This window comes from Ceratocystis lukuohia (genome assembly GCF_044167205.1).
Source record: "Ceratocystis lukuohia strain C4212 chromosome Unknown Supercontig3_pilon, whole genome shotgun sequence".
NCBI lineage: Eukaryota > Fungi > Ascomycota > Sordariomycetes > Microascales > Ceratocystidaceae > Ceratocystis > Ceratocystis lukuohia.
This window is the reverse complement of record NW_027263522.1, coordinates 3,161,753-3,176,771: the sequence shown is the minus strand read 5'-3', so window position 1 is coordinate 3,176,771 and position 15,019 is coordinate 3,161,753. Positions and strand designations below refer to the sequence as shown.

Sequence of the window (15,019 nt, the reverse complement as noted above, 5' to 3'; positions counted from 1 at the left end):
AACAAGACAATACCAACAGCCACCAAGAAGACCAAGGGAAGTAAGTCTGTTGGGCGGGAGGGAGAAATACCAACCCAACAGTCAATCAACGGGCAACTAAACGCACATACCCATGCACGCACGTAAACCTCACACAGTGAGATACAACGGCCATACTTGGTGAACAAAGCGTTTGTGACACGTCGACTCAAGCTTCTTCTCTCAACCAAGCAGCATGCAAAAAAAGTCTAAGAGACAGGAGGAAAAGAGACAAGACCAAAGAGAGCACATAAATCAACCAGAAGCAGCCGCCAGCATTAGAAATATCGACCCAACAAGGATAAACAAACCCGTCGCTGTAGCCGAATGCTGCCAGTCCATCGCAAGCTGCCGTCACAGCCCTTGTTGTGTTGCATCTTGGTGCATTTAGTGCATACATGCTGCAGCTGTGCCCAGCCAGAAGATCAAGTGAAAATTTGCTGAGGATAAGCTCGACACGAACAATTTCTCTACCCCCTCACTCGTTTATCATGAAAAAAAAAAGTGCAGAAAGCTTTTTTTCTTAAACTGAGCTAAAAAGAAAATTCCCATACTCGAATTCCCCTGCCTCTTCCCCCTCTTCGCGCCTTTTTCCTCAGCTATCATAAGATTTCGTATGTGACATGTTGCAAATGAGCATCATAGAGGGAGACTGCGATTCTATTGAGTGTTCCTGGGGTCCTCAACGTACTTATTTCTATCTGTTTCTACCCCATTGTGTGAATTGATGAACAAGAGGGTTGATTACAGACTAGGATCAAGTTTCAAGGATTTAAATTTAACAACTTGGTCCTTGTCCCATCTTCCTCTATTTATTAGGGTTATTGATGGTTTAGGGTTTATCCAGTGGGGTTATGTTATTCATCTGCTTTCCTTCTATCTCCATCTCCCACTTCCAAATTAAAATCACCCCCTAAGTCCTGCCTATCCACTAGTCTAGCAGAGAAGTTGGCGCCCGCTGGGCTGTAGGTGTCGGTGTATACGCTGGGGGAGGCGGCAATGATTCCCCTAGCTGGGCCTGGGCCTGGGCCTGGACACGGGCTTGTGTGCTTGGTTGAATTTGTGATTGGGCGGACGCCTGAGCGAGTTTGGCCATCAGGGCTGAGTGGTACTGCTGGATGAAAGCCTGGGTATAGTAGGTATGCGAGGCGCCATGCTGCTTAATTAGATTATGCGATAGCTCGTGGGCCAACACGACCCACCACCAAAAGACCACCTCGTTCTTCTTAAGCATGTCACAGCCGGGCTGGATGTCAGCCCAATGCAGTTGCAGAAAATAGCGAAGATTAAAGAAGATGCTGCCGTTAAGATTAAAGGCGATAGTAGGTCCGCTTTGGTCGTAGTAGATGTGCATGACTTGCGCTGAGAGCGTATACACACCAGCAATATCGAGCAGAAGATCGGCAAATGTGTTGATGGCACTGTTGTGTGTGGCAAGGATTTTTGACACGGTGTCGCTGGAAATCTTGCGGTCCATATACACCTTCATGCCCTTAGAGGACTCAGCGGCGATTGTGAGATCATGACCGCTGCCCGAGTCGCAGTATGTCGTCTGCTCCTGTATGTTGCCAGCCCAAGCCGGTGTTTGCAGCTGATTGGAGCCATGTGCACGTGTGGATCGGACTGCATTGAGTAGATTTTGTTGTAGTGCAGCGGGATTGAGAGCCTTGCCTTCATCAGGGCCTCCAGGCATGTTCTCAATATTCGTCTTCCCGGAAGAGCTGTCCCCAGTGTTGGTTGGGCGAGGAGAAGGAGAAGCAGACACTTGTTTGTTAGATCTACTACTATCTTCATCGTCACTATTCTGCTCAAAGCCGAGGTGACGGGACAGCGTTGAAAATAGGCCTCTACTTTTCCTTTCTGCCAGTGGTTGTTGTGGCTGCTGGGTTTCGGGCTGGTGCGGAAAAGGGTTGTTGTCGCCGGTGTCGTCATCGAAGCCGCCCGGCATTTGCGGGCCTCGTGGGGTAGCATCCCCCAAGGCTTGAAGCTGCTGCTGCTGCTGCTGCTGAGATTTCTTCCATTCTTCGGCGCGCTCCCTAATGCGCTCCTGTTCTCTCTCAAGAGCTTGCTGCCTCTCCTGCTCCGCAATGCGCGCCTCGGCTGCCTTTGCTCGTAGAATGCGGTCAACATTGTAGCCTCTTTGCTTCAACCCAAGCAGATCTAGCGTTAGGAAGGGCTCAAAGAAGATGTAGGCTTGCTGGTTTTGCTTATGTAAAAGGATTTGACAAAGCGCTTGGCCGATTTGGTACATATCTGGATTACCCCCTTCTGCCACGTAAAGCGTGCATCCTGTGCCAGTATTTGCGCTTGCAGCAGATCGTTTCTCTGCATGTGTTATTGGCCGTCCACGGTTGAGGGTCCGACGTAGAGAAACAGACTGTACAATCGCCACACTGAGGTGCTTTTCAAGCCACTTGGCATCATGTCGTATAGCAACGCGCTTGTCGCTCGTGTACTCATAGAGGAAGATCTTGGAGCGTTCTACAACGTGTTTGTGTAGCCTCTGGGCTATCTCCTGCTTGGGTGCTAGCTGGCCAATGCGTAGGTCTTCCTGAACACATGCCCTAAGCTTGGAGCAGCCTAGTGATGAGTAAAAGGATTCCAAAATGTCCTCTTCTGGGGCGCAGATCAGCTCTGTCTTGAAGATACGGTACATGATGAAGTCATCCGGGATGACAATATCAGCCGAAGACCCGAGTTTGTATTGCTTCATGGGCGCAACGTCTTCATCGTAATCGTCGGCCTCTTTGCCCGATGAGATTTGCTGCCACCCCAGAAGAAATGCAGACGAGCGCATCTTCTTCCATAGAGCCCTATCGCCTTGGAGCTCGCCTGCGTTCTCGGCAAAGTTGCGCAGCAGACTAAGGTACTTTTCCGCCTGCAGAACGCTTAGCAGCCGCGCTGGCTCGTCGCAAGCAAAGGTAGCCAGTTCGGCCCTTGTTGGTTCGTTCTTGGCACCACAGTGGTACAGGAAGCGATTGGCCTCAGCTCCAAAGTCGACAAAGTCAAATATGTCGGAGTACTGGGAGCTACCGCCTAGGTAACAATCACGTGGTGCAATGAGACGGCCTTTGGAAACAGGAACAATGTGAGCCTGTTTGAGGTTAGACAGGAACGGCTCGCGTAGCTCATTGAGCCGCATGGCAAAGTAGCTGAACAAAGTTGCCGCTTGTTTCGAGTCACGAGGCGGGTTTTGGACTAAGTACTTGATGCAGTCGATGAGAGGAGGATCGCGGTTCACACCGAGTTGCTAGTGACGTCATTTATTAGTTAGGGTTTAGACACTCGAGGTTTGCATTACGAATCACAGTTACATAGTATAACACTTACAATAGCATAGGGATGTAGATGACGCCGCAGAATTTTGAAGCCCATGACAGCCGCTGCCTCGTTTGTAAAGCAGCCCTTTGGAGCAACAAGCGTCTTGGAGTCGCCTTCAATAGGAAGGAAGCCCTTGGACGTTGAGCTAAGGTCGTAAGCTGAGTAGCCATTGATCGCAAAGTTGCTAATGTAGTACTTCATGGCCTTGTCGCGGAGGGCCGCATTATTACTTGACATAAGGGAAACTAACTCAGGGACAGTCGGGATCGTTCTCATGCCAAGGGCTGACAAGAAGCGGTTTTCAGGGCTGCCGGGTCGCAAGTTGCCAGGCCACTGAATGACAGTAAAGCCAAGATCGCGGAACGTGTCGACTGGTTCAAAAAGTTCAGACACTCTATGCAAAGTATTTGCTGTTGGCGTAGAAGAAGTGGCCTTTGAATCAGTCTCAGGCAATTCGGCAGGCACAATGCGCGATCCTTTGAGCCTGCGCATGTCCTCGGCGGGGATATCGTCCTTGACTGATGCAAGATAACGGATAAGTTCAACATGACTCCACTTCTTATCCCCTTCCGCAGTAGGGCTGAGCAATCTGCCAAAGATAGTCTCGAGATCGACCGTCTTGCGGACGCCGATAGAGACAAGGAACTTCTCCTTAAGGCTCGTGCAGCCCTGAATCACGGGTAAATCATCAAAAACCTTGACATTAGGGAAGAAAGATTCGGTCGGTTTCTTCATGCCTGTCTTGGTGGGCATCACAGGATACCGCTTGAGTAGCTCGGCCAAAAGCGTGCGGTCGGCATTGGTAAGATTTTCCCAGTTCTTAGAAATCACGGTCAAGGCTGAAACTGCAAACTTGGCCGATTTGAGTATATTTTGCTCTTCAGGGCTGCTAGGTGCTGCCTCGATGAGAAATCGCACCCATGTGATAATTTCCAACGGCTCCCAACCAAGGGCATCAAGCTCAATAGGCGTTAAGCTATGAGTAAAGGCAAAGGGTAGTGTTGATGGCGGTAGTGGCATACCAGCAGGGATGCGATTTGTGCTGAGGAAGTTTCGGATGGCACCCAGGGTGATGATGGCGCCTTGGGCGGGCTCGCCATCACTAATACTAGCCACCGCAACTTCTAATAGGCTTACTTTGTTGCGATGGTCAATTTGTCCGGACAAAACGCCCTGTGCCATCCATTTGAGGAAGTAGCCAAGTTGTGTCTTGTCAAGGGCTTTGGTCTCAAGGGCCTTTTGCACATCCTGCAGTGTGATTCCATAAATCAGGCCGAATGAGATGAGCTTTTTGACGAACTCGTTGTCCTTCATGGGCTCCGGTACCACCGGGATATCATCCACAAACCGAGACAGCTCCTGGTTAGGAATACGAATCTTTTCTGTCGGAAGCACGCCCCGACTTGAAAATAAATCGACAGACGGTCGTTTAAAGGAGGTCCAGAAGGACTCGTCAATTATTTGTGAGACCTGACTATTGGGTGTTGAATCCTCGAATGAGTACGTCTTGAGAATATGTAACGCCTCGGGCATGAACTTGGCCACATGCTCGCTCATGTTTTTGACCTTTTGGGGCAAAGACCCTTTGAAGGCCTGATCGAGCGTGTTCATGTCGTCGAGGAACGACAACCTGGTGATGATTCCAGCAGCCCGCAGCATCTCGATGTTCCACGTGCGTACCCACCTTGCATTCAAATCGATAGCTTCACGTTCTACAGTAGGAATAACTGACGGTGCCGAGATATGAAGACCAGCTCCAGTTGTCTGCATTGTTGGGAAGCCAATAAAAATGCGGCCGCCAGGTTTTTTGCTTGGAAGAACCGAAGCGAAGACGTCAGCTATCTCTTTAGCTGCCGATGAAGACTCAGACGCCTTGGTTTCGTCATATGTGGAGGTTAGGATTGCCAGCTTAGCAACCTTGGGCGGCGGCTTCTTTGTAGCTCTTTCAAGCTCTGTTGAGAACGATGCCGTCACTTTAGTCTGGATCTTGGCAGCCGTCACACGCAAGAAGATAGTCGAGGTGTGGACTGTAGTAATGTCATCAGTCAGAGGTTTTTTGACCGCAGAGGCTTCTTCTGTAGCAACCGCCTTGGGTTTCTGTGTAGAAGAAGAAGAAGACGTTAGACGAGAAAAGAAACTCTTGATAAACTGGTTCTCTGCAATTGGCCCGCCAAATGTTTCTGTGACTTTGGCCAGGGCTGTAGCTTTGGGCTTCCAGCTGACAGCTGCCATGTATCGAGCATCAATTTGCGTGCTAGTGCGATCTACAGAAGCTACATTCATAATCCCTTCCTTGGTACGTGTGACCAGATCTCGAGGTATTGAGACGGACATAGACGGCGACGACTTTTTGTGCAGATCTAAGAGCTGATAGTCGTCAATGAAGAACTCTAGCCGCTCTAACGCCACGAACGTTAAGCTGGTTGCCATGAACTGGGCAACGGAAAGAGCGTTAGGAAGAGGGGTGGTCGTATTACGGTAGTCTAGCACAAAGGTAGTGTACTTGCTAGCCTGGTCTTCCGGCAGCTTTGACTTTTTTGTGAAGAGCGCATTACCCTTCCAGTAAAAGGCCATAGCCTCAGCACCAGAGCTCACAAAAGGCTCCTCGCAGTCAGCAAAGACACTGTAAAAGCCGACACCAAAGGCGCCAATCTTGGTCTCGTCAGGGTTTCCCTCGGCGATTCGCTTTAGGCGACCCCAGTCAGTGTTGGTGAACGGCACACCGTCATTCTGCACTACGAGCCGCTTCAGCGTGTGGTTTGTAATGGTGTGTTTGAGAATATCGGAGGGGGTCGGATTTGACGGTAGTGGCACGGATATAGAGGGGACCGTCTCGAAGCGGATGGTCACTTTGGTGGCTTGCGCATCGGCCGCATTTTGGATGAGTTCTCGTAGCGTGGTCCATTCGCCCGAGTAGCGCGCTAGCACTTTGTCGATTAGGGCACGGGTATCAACAGTAACCGCCTCCTCGTCTTCCGCGCCCTGAAGAGCTGCTGCCCGCAGGCGAGAGTAGTCCATAACTAGGCAAGTAGAGGATATCCTGGCGTATAGTCTGGGGATATGGTCTAGACGAGTTGATAGAGCTGTCGTTAACGCCGATGTGGCTTTTCAAGCTGGGTTTAGTTGAGTGGTTGCGATCGGGACTAGAAAGATAGGAGTTACGATGTGGTACATTCAATTATTGTATAGCACTGATATACATGAAGTCAGAGGAAAATGCGACGGCAATTCAAAGAGCCAGTAAAAGAACGCCTCAGGAATAATAGTAGGCTAAAACAAAATAAGCATGGGAAGTAGAGTTCATAGGATAAAGCAACGCCAATGGGAATAAGGCAGATTTGAGAGATTACTTTGAAGAAAGAGGTTGTTTGTGTCTCAGGCAAACAAAGATAAAACCATGACAAAGAAGCTTGGTTTGGTGATAACCAGACCCTAGAGATAATATGATTAGGGTTATCGTGTGAAAGGAACGGGTTGTCACCATGCCCACCAAGGACACAGACAAACGATACGACAATCACAAAAGTGACTTCAGGAGCGATTCGAGCGCTGAAAGAAACTAGATTCAAGCTTTTGCAAAAAAGGACAAAAAACCCAAGTCCCCAACGGACACATCCAAGTAACACAAGCCCTGCTTGCTTGTTATAACTGACTCTCCACCACCCAAACAGGAGGACACATAACCAAGAGCTCAAAACCCGGCACGAAAAGACAAAGAATAGAAGCAGAGACAAGAAAAGAGAAGGGAAAATACCGCCAAAAACGCCTGATTGATACAAAGAAGCACCGGATAATGGGCACATCAAACATAAAACGTTGCGTGCAAGCCCTGAGAAAGGGCAACGACGCGGAGAGCAGCCCAGACGACCAGCCTAGGGATCGACAAGGAGAAAAGAAAAAGGAAGATGCGACGAAAGAAATATAAGACCAAAAGGTTGGTGTTGGCGGCTGATCCAAGATTGGACGACTCTGCTAGCACAAGGCAGGAGAGTTGAGAAAGACAAAGAGAAAGAGAGAGAGAAAAACGAAAGCCACATCTCCAAGAACCTTGGTCTAGGAGAAGGGACGGATTTTTGTCTTTTCCCGCTTAGACATCGAGCCGTCTACTCCCAGACAGTCTCGTCGGCCACAGTCTCGTCCATGACTACATCAGCATCAAAGGCTGTATCATTGCCAATGTTCTCCTCAGGATCGTTACCGTCGGCATCCATGTCGTTTCCATCAGCGGGATTCTTAATGCGCTTGACTGGGGCAACTACGGATATCCCACGGCCACGTGCAGAAGACCATCGCTCAAGCCTGCGGTTAATGCGGCGCATCGATGCTGAATATGACGCAAACTCCTCGCCAAAGTCATCTGGCTCCTGCTTAAGTGGACATAGACCACCGAGGCCAGTCTGTTTGAACATAGCTGTTGGGCCGCCCTCCTCATCGTCGCTTGGCGCAAGTGCATTGTCAATGTACTCCATACGGCGTAGTGCACGCACAATAGCGCCTTCTTGCCGGCGTAGTTTGCGGGCCCTATGGTGAGCCTTGCGTAGACCACGGTTGAGAATGTGCTCGACACGTTGATTCCGGTTACGCTCGACGGCTAGTTGGTGTGCAGTAGGCGGTCTAGACTTTCGAATAGGCATGGTATCTACGTCACGCTCACGATCGCCGCCACGGGAGCCGCCGGGCGATGGAGCTTCAATAACTTTGTGGTGCTTTAGTTGCCCTGTCCTTCGACTGAAGCTGGGGCGATCCCCACCCGCTACCCGGTTCGGCAAGAGTCGCGGAGGGGGTGTTGAGCGAGGACTGTCTAGTTCAGAGTCTTGCTTGTTGGGCCTTATATGAGGGAGAATAGCCGGGCCATCATCGATCGGCTTGGAAACGGCATTACGAGGCGCCCGCTTGCCGGGGGTGTCAATAGCAGAGAGGTCGTGTTCGAGAATACGATGTCGCAGCTGTCGCTTCTCTTCACCAAATTCAATTTCTTCGGGCGTGTCAATATTTTCCTCATTCTCTTCCTCTGTGGTCAAGGCACGTAGGGAAGGAATTCCCTGGTTGGCGACATTAAGGCCGTAGTCGACACCAGGGCCAAACGGGTTCTCATCGCATCCCTCCTCGGTAAAGTCCGACTCTAGATAGAACCAAGCTAGCCACAGAAAGGCTTTAGCACGAGTGATGCTAGAGTAATTGGTTTTCATGACCAAGTCGTGGAACTCTTGGTCAAGCGGGAAATGCAGCTCATGAATCTTTTGGGCTGACTGCACAATCAAAAAGATCAGGTTAACAGGGTTGGTCCGCGGGACATTCTTGGCTTTAATTTCTAGAATGCTTCGTGGCTCGTCACGGTCCTCAACAGCACCCTTGAGGATAGACTTCAGACGGGGTGCATCCTGAAGTTGCTTATAGGCATGTGTATCCTGGTGGGCCTGTAAAGACGGAATAGCATGGTATGTTCTAAGTTGGGCGCGCATTTCAGGAAAGACTTGACGTCACACAAGAGCCATGTTAGCAAGTAACGAAATAGACAGACGGGTGAAAAATAAAATTTACATCAGACTAATGGGAGAGATAGATTAAGGACAGACGTACAGTTGAGAGTAGTGTTCATTCGGCCCATGTTGACAAGCAAGCAGACCATAGCCATGCCCTTGGCGGCTTCCCGATCACTAAGCAGTTTGTCGCGGAGGACTTTGCTGGTCTTGCTGCTGCGAGCCATGGTGTCGATGTAGAGGTCGGCAAAGCATTGCATACCAAGGCGTTCGGGCTCATAGCTGTTGAGAAAGACTTTGTTATCATCGTCGAAGATTGCACGGAGGAAGTCATACTGGATGTCCTTGCGCCATAACGGATCGCCATCTTCCTTTTTGAGATGCTTGACCTTGCCGATGGTGCTTTGGTTTGCATCGCGCTGACCTCCCTTAGACTTGCGAGAAGACTTGGTATCGCGTTCACCGGGTCGGGAATCGTCATCGTCGTGATACATGTGGGTGGTGAAGGTTTTGGTGTGGGTTCGCGTGGGTGGAGCCGGTGAAGAGGCGACACTCGCGTCAGAGGCGCCTGGAGAGTCTGGCATCGTGAGCGATGGCGTAAAGACGGTTTTGGTGGTGAATGGTGATGGCGACTTGGGTTGTGTTAAAGTTGAAAGGAGATGCTGTGGATTGTGATGATACGATGGAAACAAAAAAGGCGTTAAAAATAAGACAAGGCTGAGGCTGAAAATGAGATAATACCGTCACCTAAATGGCGAGAAAAAAATACGCAAGCCAAATAGCAAAGCTATTGCCTGGCGTCAGTTCAGTCTATTATGAAGAGCTGCATGCACCAGCAAAAGCAAGACTTTATCGCGAAATCAAAGAGAATTGCTTTTGTATAGGGAATATGAGAATTATTGCGAGATTGGATGTGGCTGTGGCAAGGGAAAAGATTCGTTAATGAGTTGACTAATACTGGGTAACAAAAGAGACAACATCACCCCCAAAAAATGATCACCACATAATTAACATTACTGTCAAGGCAAGGCGTTCGTTAATTGCGTCGGACTTGGAACTGCCCGCAAAAAGCGACTTGACGAATCCATCGCGACCTATAGCGCCACATTGCAACGCCACAGTGAATCGCCAACGCCACAAATATGTGGACGCGACTTGGGCCTGGACGTGACAGGAAAGTCGCCAATATTGCACAGTGTATGTAGGCTCTCTTTGGCAAGTCAAACCTTCCATTATCCTTGTTTGTTGGTTGACTTCAAGGCCTCATAGGACTGTCGCAAGCCAAAGCCAATTAGACGGTGATACTAACCCAACAGCATCTACTCGCACACTGTCGTGGCAAAGCTTGCTTAGCTAGCAGCCACTACATCTGTAAGCCTCTATTTACTGTCGCCCTTCTAGCATATGCTTGTTTCTAGCTTTGCTTTCGCTTCTCTTGTCACAGCACAGCCTGTTTCTAACACTTGGTTGGTAATTTCAGGTAGCATAACAAACAATAACAAACACACGCACCTATACCTTACTGCTCTTTTAGCCACCTCGTTTCTGCTGCTCTAGTCTCGAAACCATGTCGTCCGCCGCTTATCGGTCTCAATCGAATGCCGCCATCACAACTCCCGTCAAGAAAACCACTATTCCACCGCTAGCTTCAGAGAGCCCTGGCACCTGGAAGCACCCGCAGTTGGATGAAATTCAACGCCGTCGCAATGCCTCGACCTTTACCGAGAAGAATATGCGCCAGGTGGCTCTGAGCATTGGCGCTCTGCTGGCTCTCTGGGCTTTAGAGTATGCGGTGACGTCGTACCTAAACTTTGACTTGTATGTTGCCCGCTGCTCAGCTTGCAAGCTTGATTGTTTTGTTCTAACCACAGTCTTACCTACACGTATAGCCTCTCCCGCTCAACGCGCTCTTATTTTGCCTGGGCATTCACCGTTCTTCATGCCGCGCCCATTGCAAACATAGGCCTTGCGCTATTGCCCCTTGTACGCCCTGTCGACAACCTTGCCGACATCCCGCTGTCCAACGAGCAGCGCCACCTTCTTGGCCTTCCACTCCTAGCCGTGCCCACTGCCGATGCTAAATTCAGCACCCCACCTCGCTACTCACGGACGCCTTCAATGGCAGACTCCGTCAACAGCCGTGCCAGCTACAACGGCTCCCCCCTTTCCGGTCGTGGAAGCCCAGCTGCCGTATCGCCATTGAAGAACTCGCAGTTCTCACCTATTACTAGCCCTCTACAGCATAAATCTGCTCAGTTTTCGCCTATTTCTAGCCCCCTCCAACACAAGACCTCCAACAACATGCCCAAGCTTGGGTTTCTGGGCAGCAGTACCTCGAGCACTCGACGCCCGTCCTTTGGATCTAACAGCCCGTCGCTCGGCGTCGGAAGTAGTTCATCAGCCAATCTATTTGCTGACCTTGGTACGCCTAGCCCGGCTAGCAAGAGGGCAAGCGTAGGCTTGAACAGTAAGTGGCTGTACGAAAAGAGCCGGCGACAAAGCGGCAACTAAGGCTATTGATGTGAATAGTGTTTTAAGAGGAGCACATTAGATAAACGAAAGGCTTTAGGTGTTTTTCTGTAGAATGCATATGAATCGATATGATGGAAATGTGGAATGTAGTCTCGAGAATCTTGTAATGCGTATGTTTGTGTGACGGCACTCAACATGTATGCTGTATTCATACTTTTGCATGTGCCACTGCGCCAAGATTAGTTACATCTTGTCTACTGGGCAACAGTTGAATCTATCTACAAAACTAGGGAACAATAGTCTGGGGACTATTATAAATGCACTGCTTACGATCTTGAAAACGCCATTAATGTACCTTTTTATGTTCTACGCTGTCAGCGTTCAGTCGTCCTAATCATCTAGCCCAAGCCTAAACCTAAACTAAACCTAAACCCAAACCCTTAGTCCTGTTTGATGACTAAGCAGGAACCAACAGCTTTCCTGGTGGTGGGATGTGAACAAGGCCTGTCCTGGCTGTGCTGTGGAATCTACGTCTATAGGGAAAACGTCTACGAGCACTGTTTGATTCGAGATGTAAATCAAGTTACTCCGTTCTAGTTTACCGACAACCTCAACCACCACCGATCCATCGCAGTTCTGCTTATTGCCAGTCTACGTGTTTCTCTACACCTAGACCCCTTCACCTCCTCTCCTTCCCCCTCGCTCTATCTGATTTGACGGGCGCATTATGCAGAGTCGTTAGCTATGGGGGCCAGTGATTCCAAGCTCGTGTTCAAGAAGGGCATTTTGCGCCTTTCTGAGGAGCGCAATATCCCCGCTGACGACCCGTACTGGGTTTCTGTAAGATTCACTTCTGCTTCAATTTCTCTTCTTCTTTTGATCTGCTGCTTGTCCCTCTCATGTATCATGTCCGCTAACCTCCATTGTGTCTTGTGTGCATGGCTACCACAGTTCTGGGAACTTCCCGAGTCAGCCGAAGATGTCTTTAGCTTATTTGCGCCATCTGATATCCGTCGCACTCGCGACAATGCTCTCGAAAACCTCGAGACACTAGTTCTTGCCGCAACATCCCGGCTGTTCATGTTGCGCCACCACCCATCCTTCCCCGACCCTGAATATGCGCCCGATTGCGACCTGCTCAACTGTGTGCGAGTTCTAACACGTATATTGCCGTTTATCTTTGAGGAAGAGTCTCTAGCGCCTTGGGAGGACAAGTTCCTGTGGGGCATCCGGCGCAAGAAGACTAGAAAGGCTTCCTTGGCCTCCGAGGTGCTCTTTGATGAGTCCATGGCAAGCCCAAAGCCGGTTATCGATGAGTTCGAAGAGGCCAAGCCACTAGCAGAGGAGCTAATAGACACACTCATTGAACTGCTGTTTTTCTCTGGATTTACTATCCAGAAACAGCCACCCGGCAAGGACCGAGTTTCGTTTGCCATCTGGCAGAGTGGAGTGGGCTGCAATACTACAAACCCAACAACAAAAGAATTTGAGAGCAACCGGTGTGAGATTTTGCGGCTGCTAATTGTTATGGCAAGTCAAAGCCTATACATGACACCGCCGGTCTTGACACAGCGGGGTGTCAGGACACTGTCATACATATGCACATCTACAGACAAACAAGCTGTTCTCTCTGTTCTCTGTTCTCTACTTAATACTGTATGAGCTCCTATAACCCAAGTTCTTGTATACTACACCATGAAAGTCATGTACTAACTGCCATGCCTTGACTGCTCTCTATTTCTAGACCCTCAAGTACAATCCTACTAGCTGGCGAGTTCCATACAACACTCTCGTTGCTAAGGACAGCAAGCAAGCACTTGCCACCCACTCACTACAGCTACTCCTTGCCCTGCTTTTATATCCAATCCCCGAAGGCTACCCAAGCACAAAGAATGTATACCGTCATTTCCTTGGTCGCTTGCATCGATCACAGGACTTTCAGTTCATGGTTGACGGCATGACGCGCATTCTGAACCAGCCGTTGCAGGAAAAGACCTCGCTGATACCAGGGGCCCAGAACCAGGCCGGCTTTGTCTCTGAGGTTCTCATGCTATTCTGGGAGGTCACGCAGAGCAACAAGCGCTTCCGCGCATTCATTGTCGATACCGAGAAGTGTCACGAGTTTGTGGTGCTTGCGCTCTTCTATGCACTTGAATATCGAAATGATGCATCTAAGCAAGGTGTTGTGCGAATGTGTGCGTTTCTATTACAGACTTTAAGCGTGGAGCGGAACTTTGGCGTTAATCTCAATGTATTGTTTGAGGGCCACAACTCGTTACCCATGGTCATGAGGATCCCAGGCTTCCGGGGCTCCTATGCCGACTTTTTGATTCACTCTATCTACAGCCTCATAGCCCAGAGTCACTCGAACTTGACGGCAATATACCCGGCCCTCTTAGCTGTCCTAAACAATGTGGCGCCGCACCTTCAAAACCTCACACCAAAGACGTGCAATAAGATTATGCAGCTGTTTAGTTCCATGTCGTCACCGTCTTTCCTTCTTGCAAATGAAACCAATCACGACCTTCTCCGTGCCTTGCTAGAGACTATTAATGGCATAGTCGAACACCAATACGATAGTAAGTATGGATGTGTGGATTTTCAAATGCCATAATATGTGCCCCCTTCCTTCTTTCCTATCCTCCCTTGTCATGCTGACCATTTGGACTGCGCTGCGTAGAAAACCCCGACTTTGTGTATGCTGTACTGCGTCACCGTAAACGAATCGAAGCTCTCCGCAGTTTTACGCTTGAAAGCGGCCAGGAAGAGATTGAGAGACGTCAACGCTCACGTAAGGAATCCAGTGCGAGCACTGAAACTTACGATCCAATTTCCACCTCAAACAGGAGCTCGGTCGATGGCGGCTTCGGCTTTCTGCAGCAAAACCAGTCATCCAACAATAGTGTTCAGTCGCCAGGTCTTCGGAACGTGCCTGAAGATTCCACTTTTGAAATTGGCGACGATGAAGACAGCGACGATCCCGAACAAACTGACACCGAGGAAGATTACCGCCCAACCCCCACAACTACCGATAGTCCCTCGTGTGCTGGATCAGCAGTTAGCCCGGAAGATGCTGTGCCTGTCCAGCTAAGGGGCATGTCTGAAAAAGCTCGCGGCAAGCTCCCAGCTGGTGCACCGACCTTTTCACGTCAAAACAGTTTGTCCAGCTTCAGCTTTCCGGCTAGCGGCCCACGCAATACATCGGGCGTCTTCGAGCCTACTGCTGCCTGGATTGACCGCTGGCTTCCTGAGTTGCCCCTCCACACGTTACTTATTCTTATGCAACAGCTTGGTGCATTGATCCCGCGCCAAAACCTCACGCCTGATGTAGCTACCACACACGTGCGCCAGCAGATCCAGAGTATCAATGTTATTGGACTTGAAGCATCATTGATCCGTGTCCACTCGTTCGAGTGGGGCCCTATGGCACTAGGATGGTATGAGGCACTCCTATGGGGCCTGATTTTCACTAGCGAGATGCGTCTCGGCAACGGTGCTATGAGTCTGTGGGCTGGCACGGCCATTCGTTTGTTCCGTGTGCAGGAAACAGCGCCGGCTGGTCCAACGTTGACTAGCCCACGAGGCGCTGTTGATGCAGTGGGGAGCAACATTGTCTCGCGCATTGGTGCGATTAACTTGCGTGGTGCAAGTGGGAGTAGCACTGCAAATACAGGTGTAGGTGCGAATGGGGGGTCAGGATCGGGAGGAGCTTCTGCAAGGTAACAGCC

At 49.9% G+C, this 15,019-nt stretch overlaps 4 protein-coding genes across 4 annotated transcripts; 2 read left to right on the top strand and 2 right to left on the bottom strand.

The window, feature by feature from the left end:
* Positions 1 to 949: 949 nt before the first annotated feature.
* HOO65_030819 (hatpase c domain-containing protein) lies at positions 950 to 6,357 on the bottom strand (the record flags this gene model as incomplete). The annotated part of the gene is made up of 2 exons (XM_071001759.1): positions 950 to 3,268; positions 3,349 to 6,357. The coding sequence occupies 2 exons, from the start codon at positions 6,355 to 6,357 to the stop codon at positions 950 to 952; spliced, it is 5,328 nt and encodes a 1,775-aa protein (XP_070860498.1).
* Positions 6,358 to 7,442: 1,085 nt separating this feature from the next.
* HOO65_030818 (INO80 chromatin remodeling complex Ies1) lies at positions 7,443 to 9,403 on the bottom strand (the record flags this gene model as incomplete). The annotated part of the gene is made up of 2 exons (XM_071002023.1): positions 7,443 to 8,812; positions 8,920 to 9,403. The coding sequence occupies 2 exons, from the start codon at positions 9,401 to 9,403 to the stop codon at positions 7,443 to 7,445; spliced, it is 1,854 nt and encodes a 617-aa protein (XP_070860497.1).
* A 983-nt stretch (positions 9,404 to 10,386) lies between these two features.
* HOO65_030817 (Nucleoporin POM34) lies at positions 10,387 to 11,330 on the top strand (the record flags this gene model as incomplete). The annotated part of the gene is made up of 2 exons (XM_071002324.1): positions 10,387 to 10,637; positions 10,709 to 11,330. 2 exons carry the CDS (start codon positions 10,387 to 10,389, stop codon positions 11,328 to 11,330), a joined length of 873 nt encoding a protein of 290 aa, XP_070860496.1.
* Positions 11,331 to 12,035: 705 nt separating this feature from the next.
* HOO65_030816 (high-temperature-induced dauer-formation protein) lies at positions 12,036 to 15,014 on the top strand (the record flags this gene model as incomplete). The annotated part of the gene is made up of 5 exons (XM_071001852.1): positions 12,036 to 12,131; positions 12,243 to 12,792; positions 12,904 to 12,947; positions 13,036 to 13,870; positions 13,972 to 15,014. The coding sequence occupies 5 exons, from the start codon at positions 12,036 to 12,038 to the stop codon at positions 15,012 to 15,014; spliced, it is 2,568 nt and encodes an 855-aa protein (XP_070860495.1).
* Positions 15,015 to 15,019: the final 5 nt, after the last annotated feature.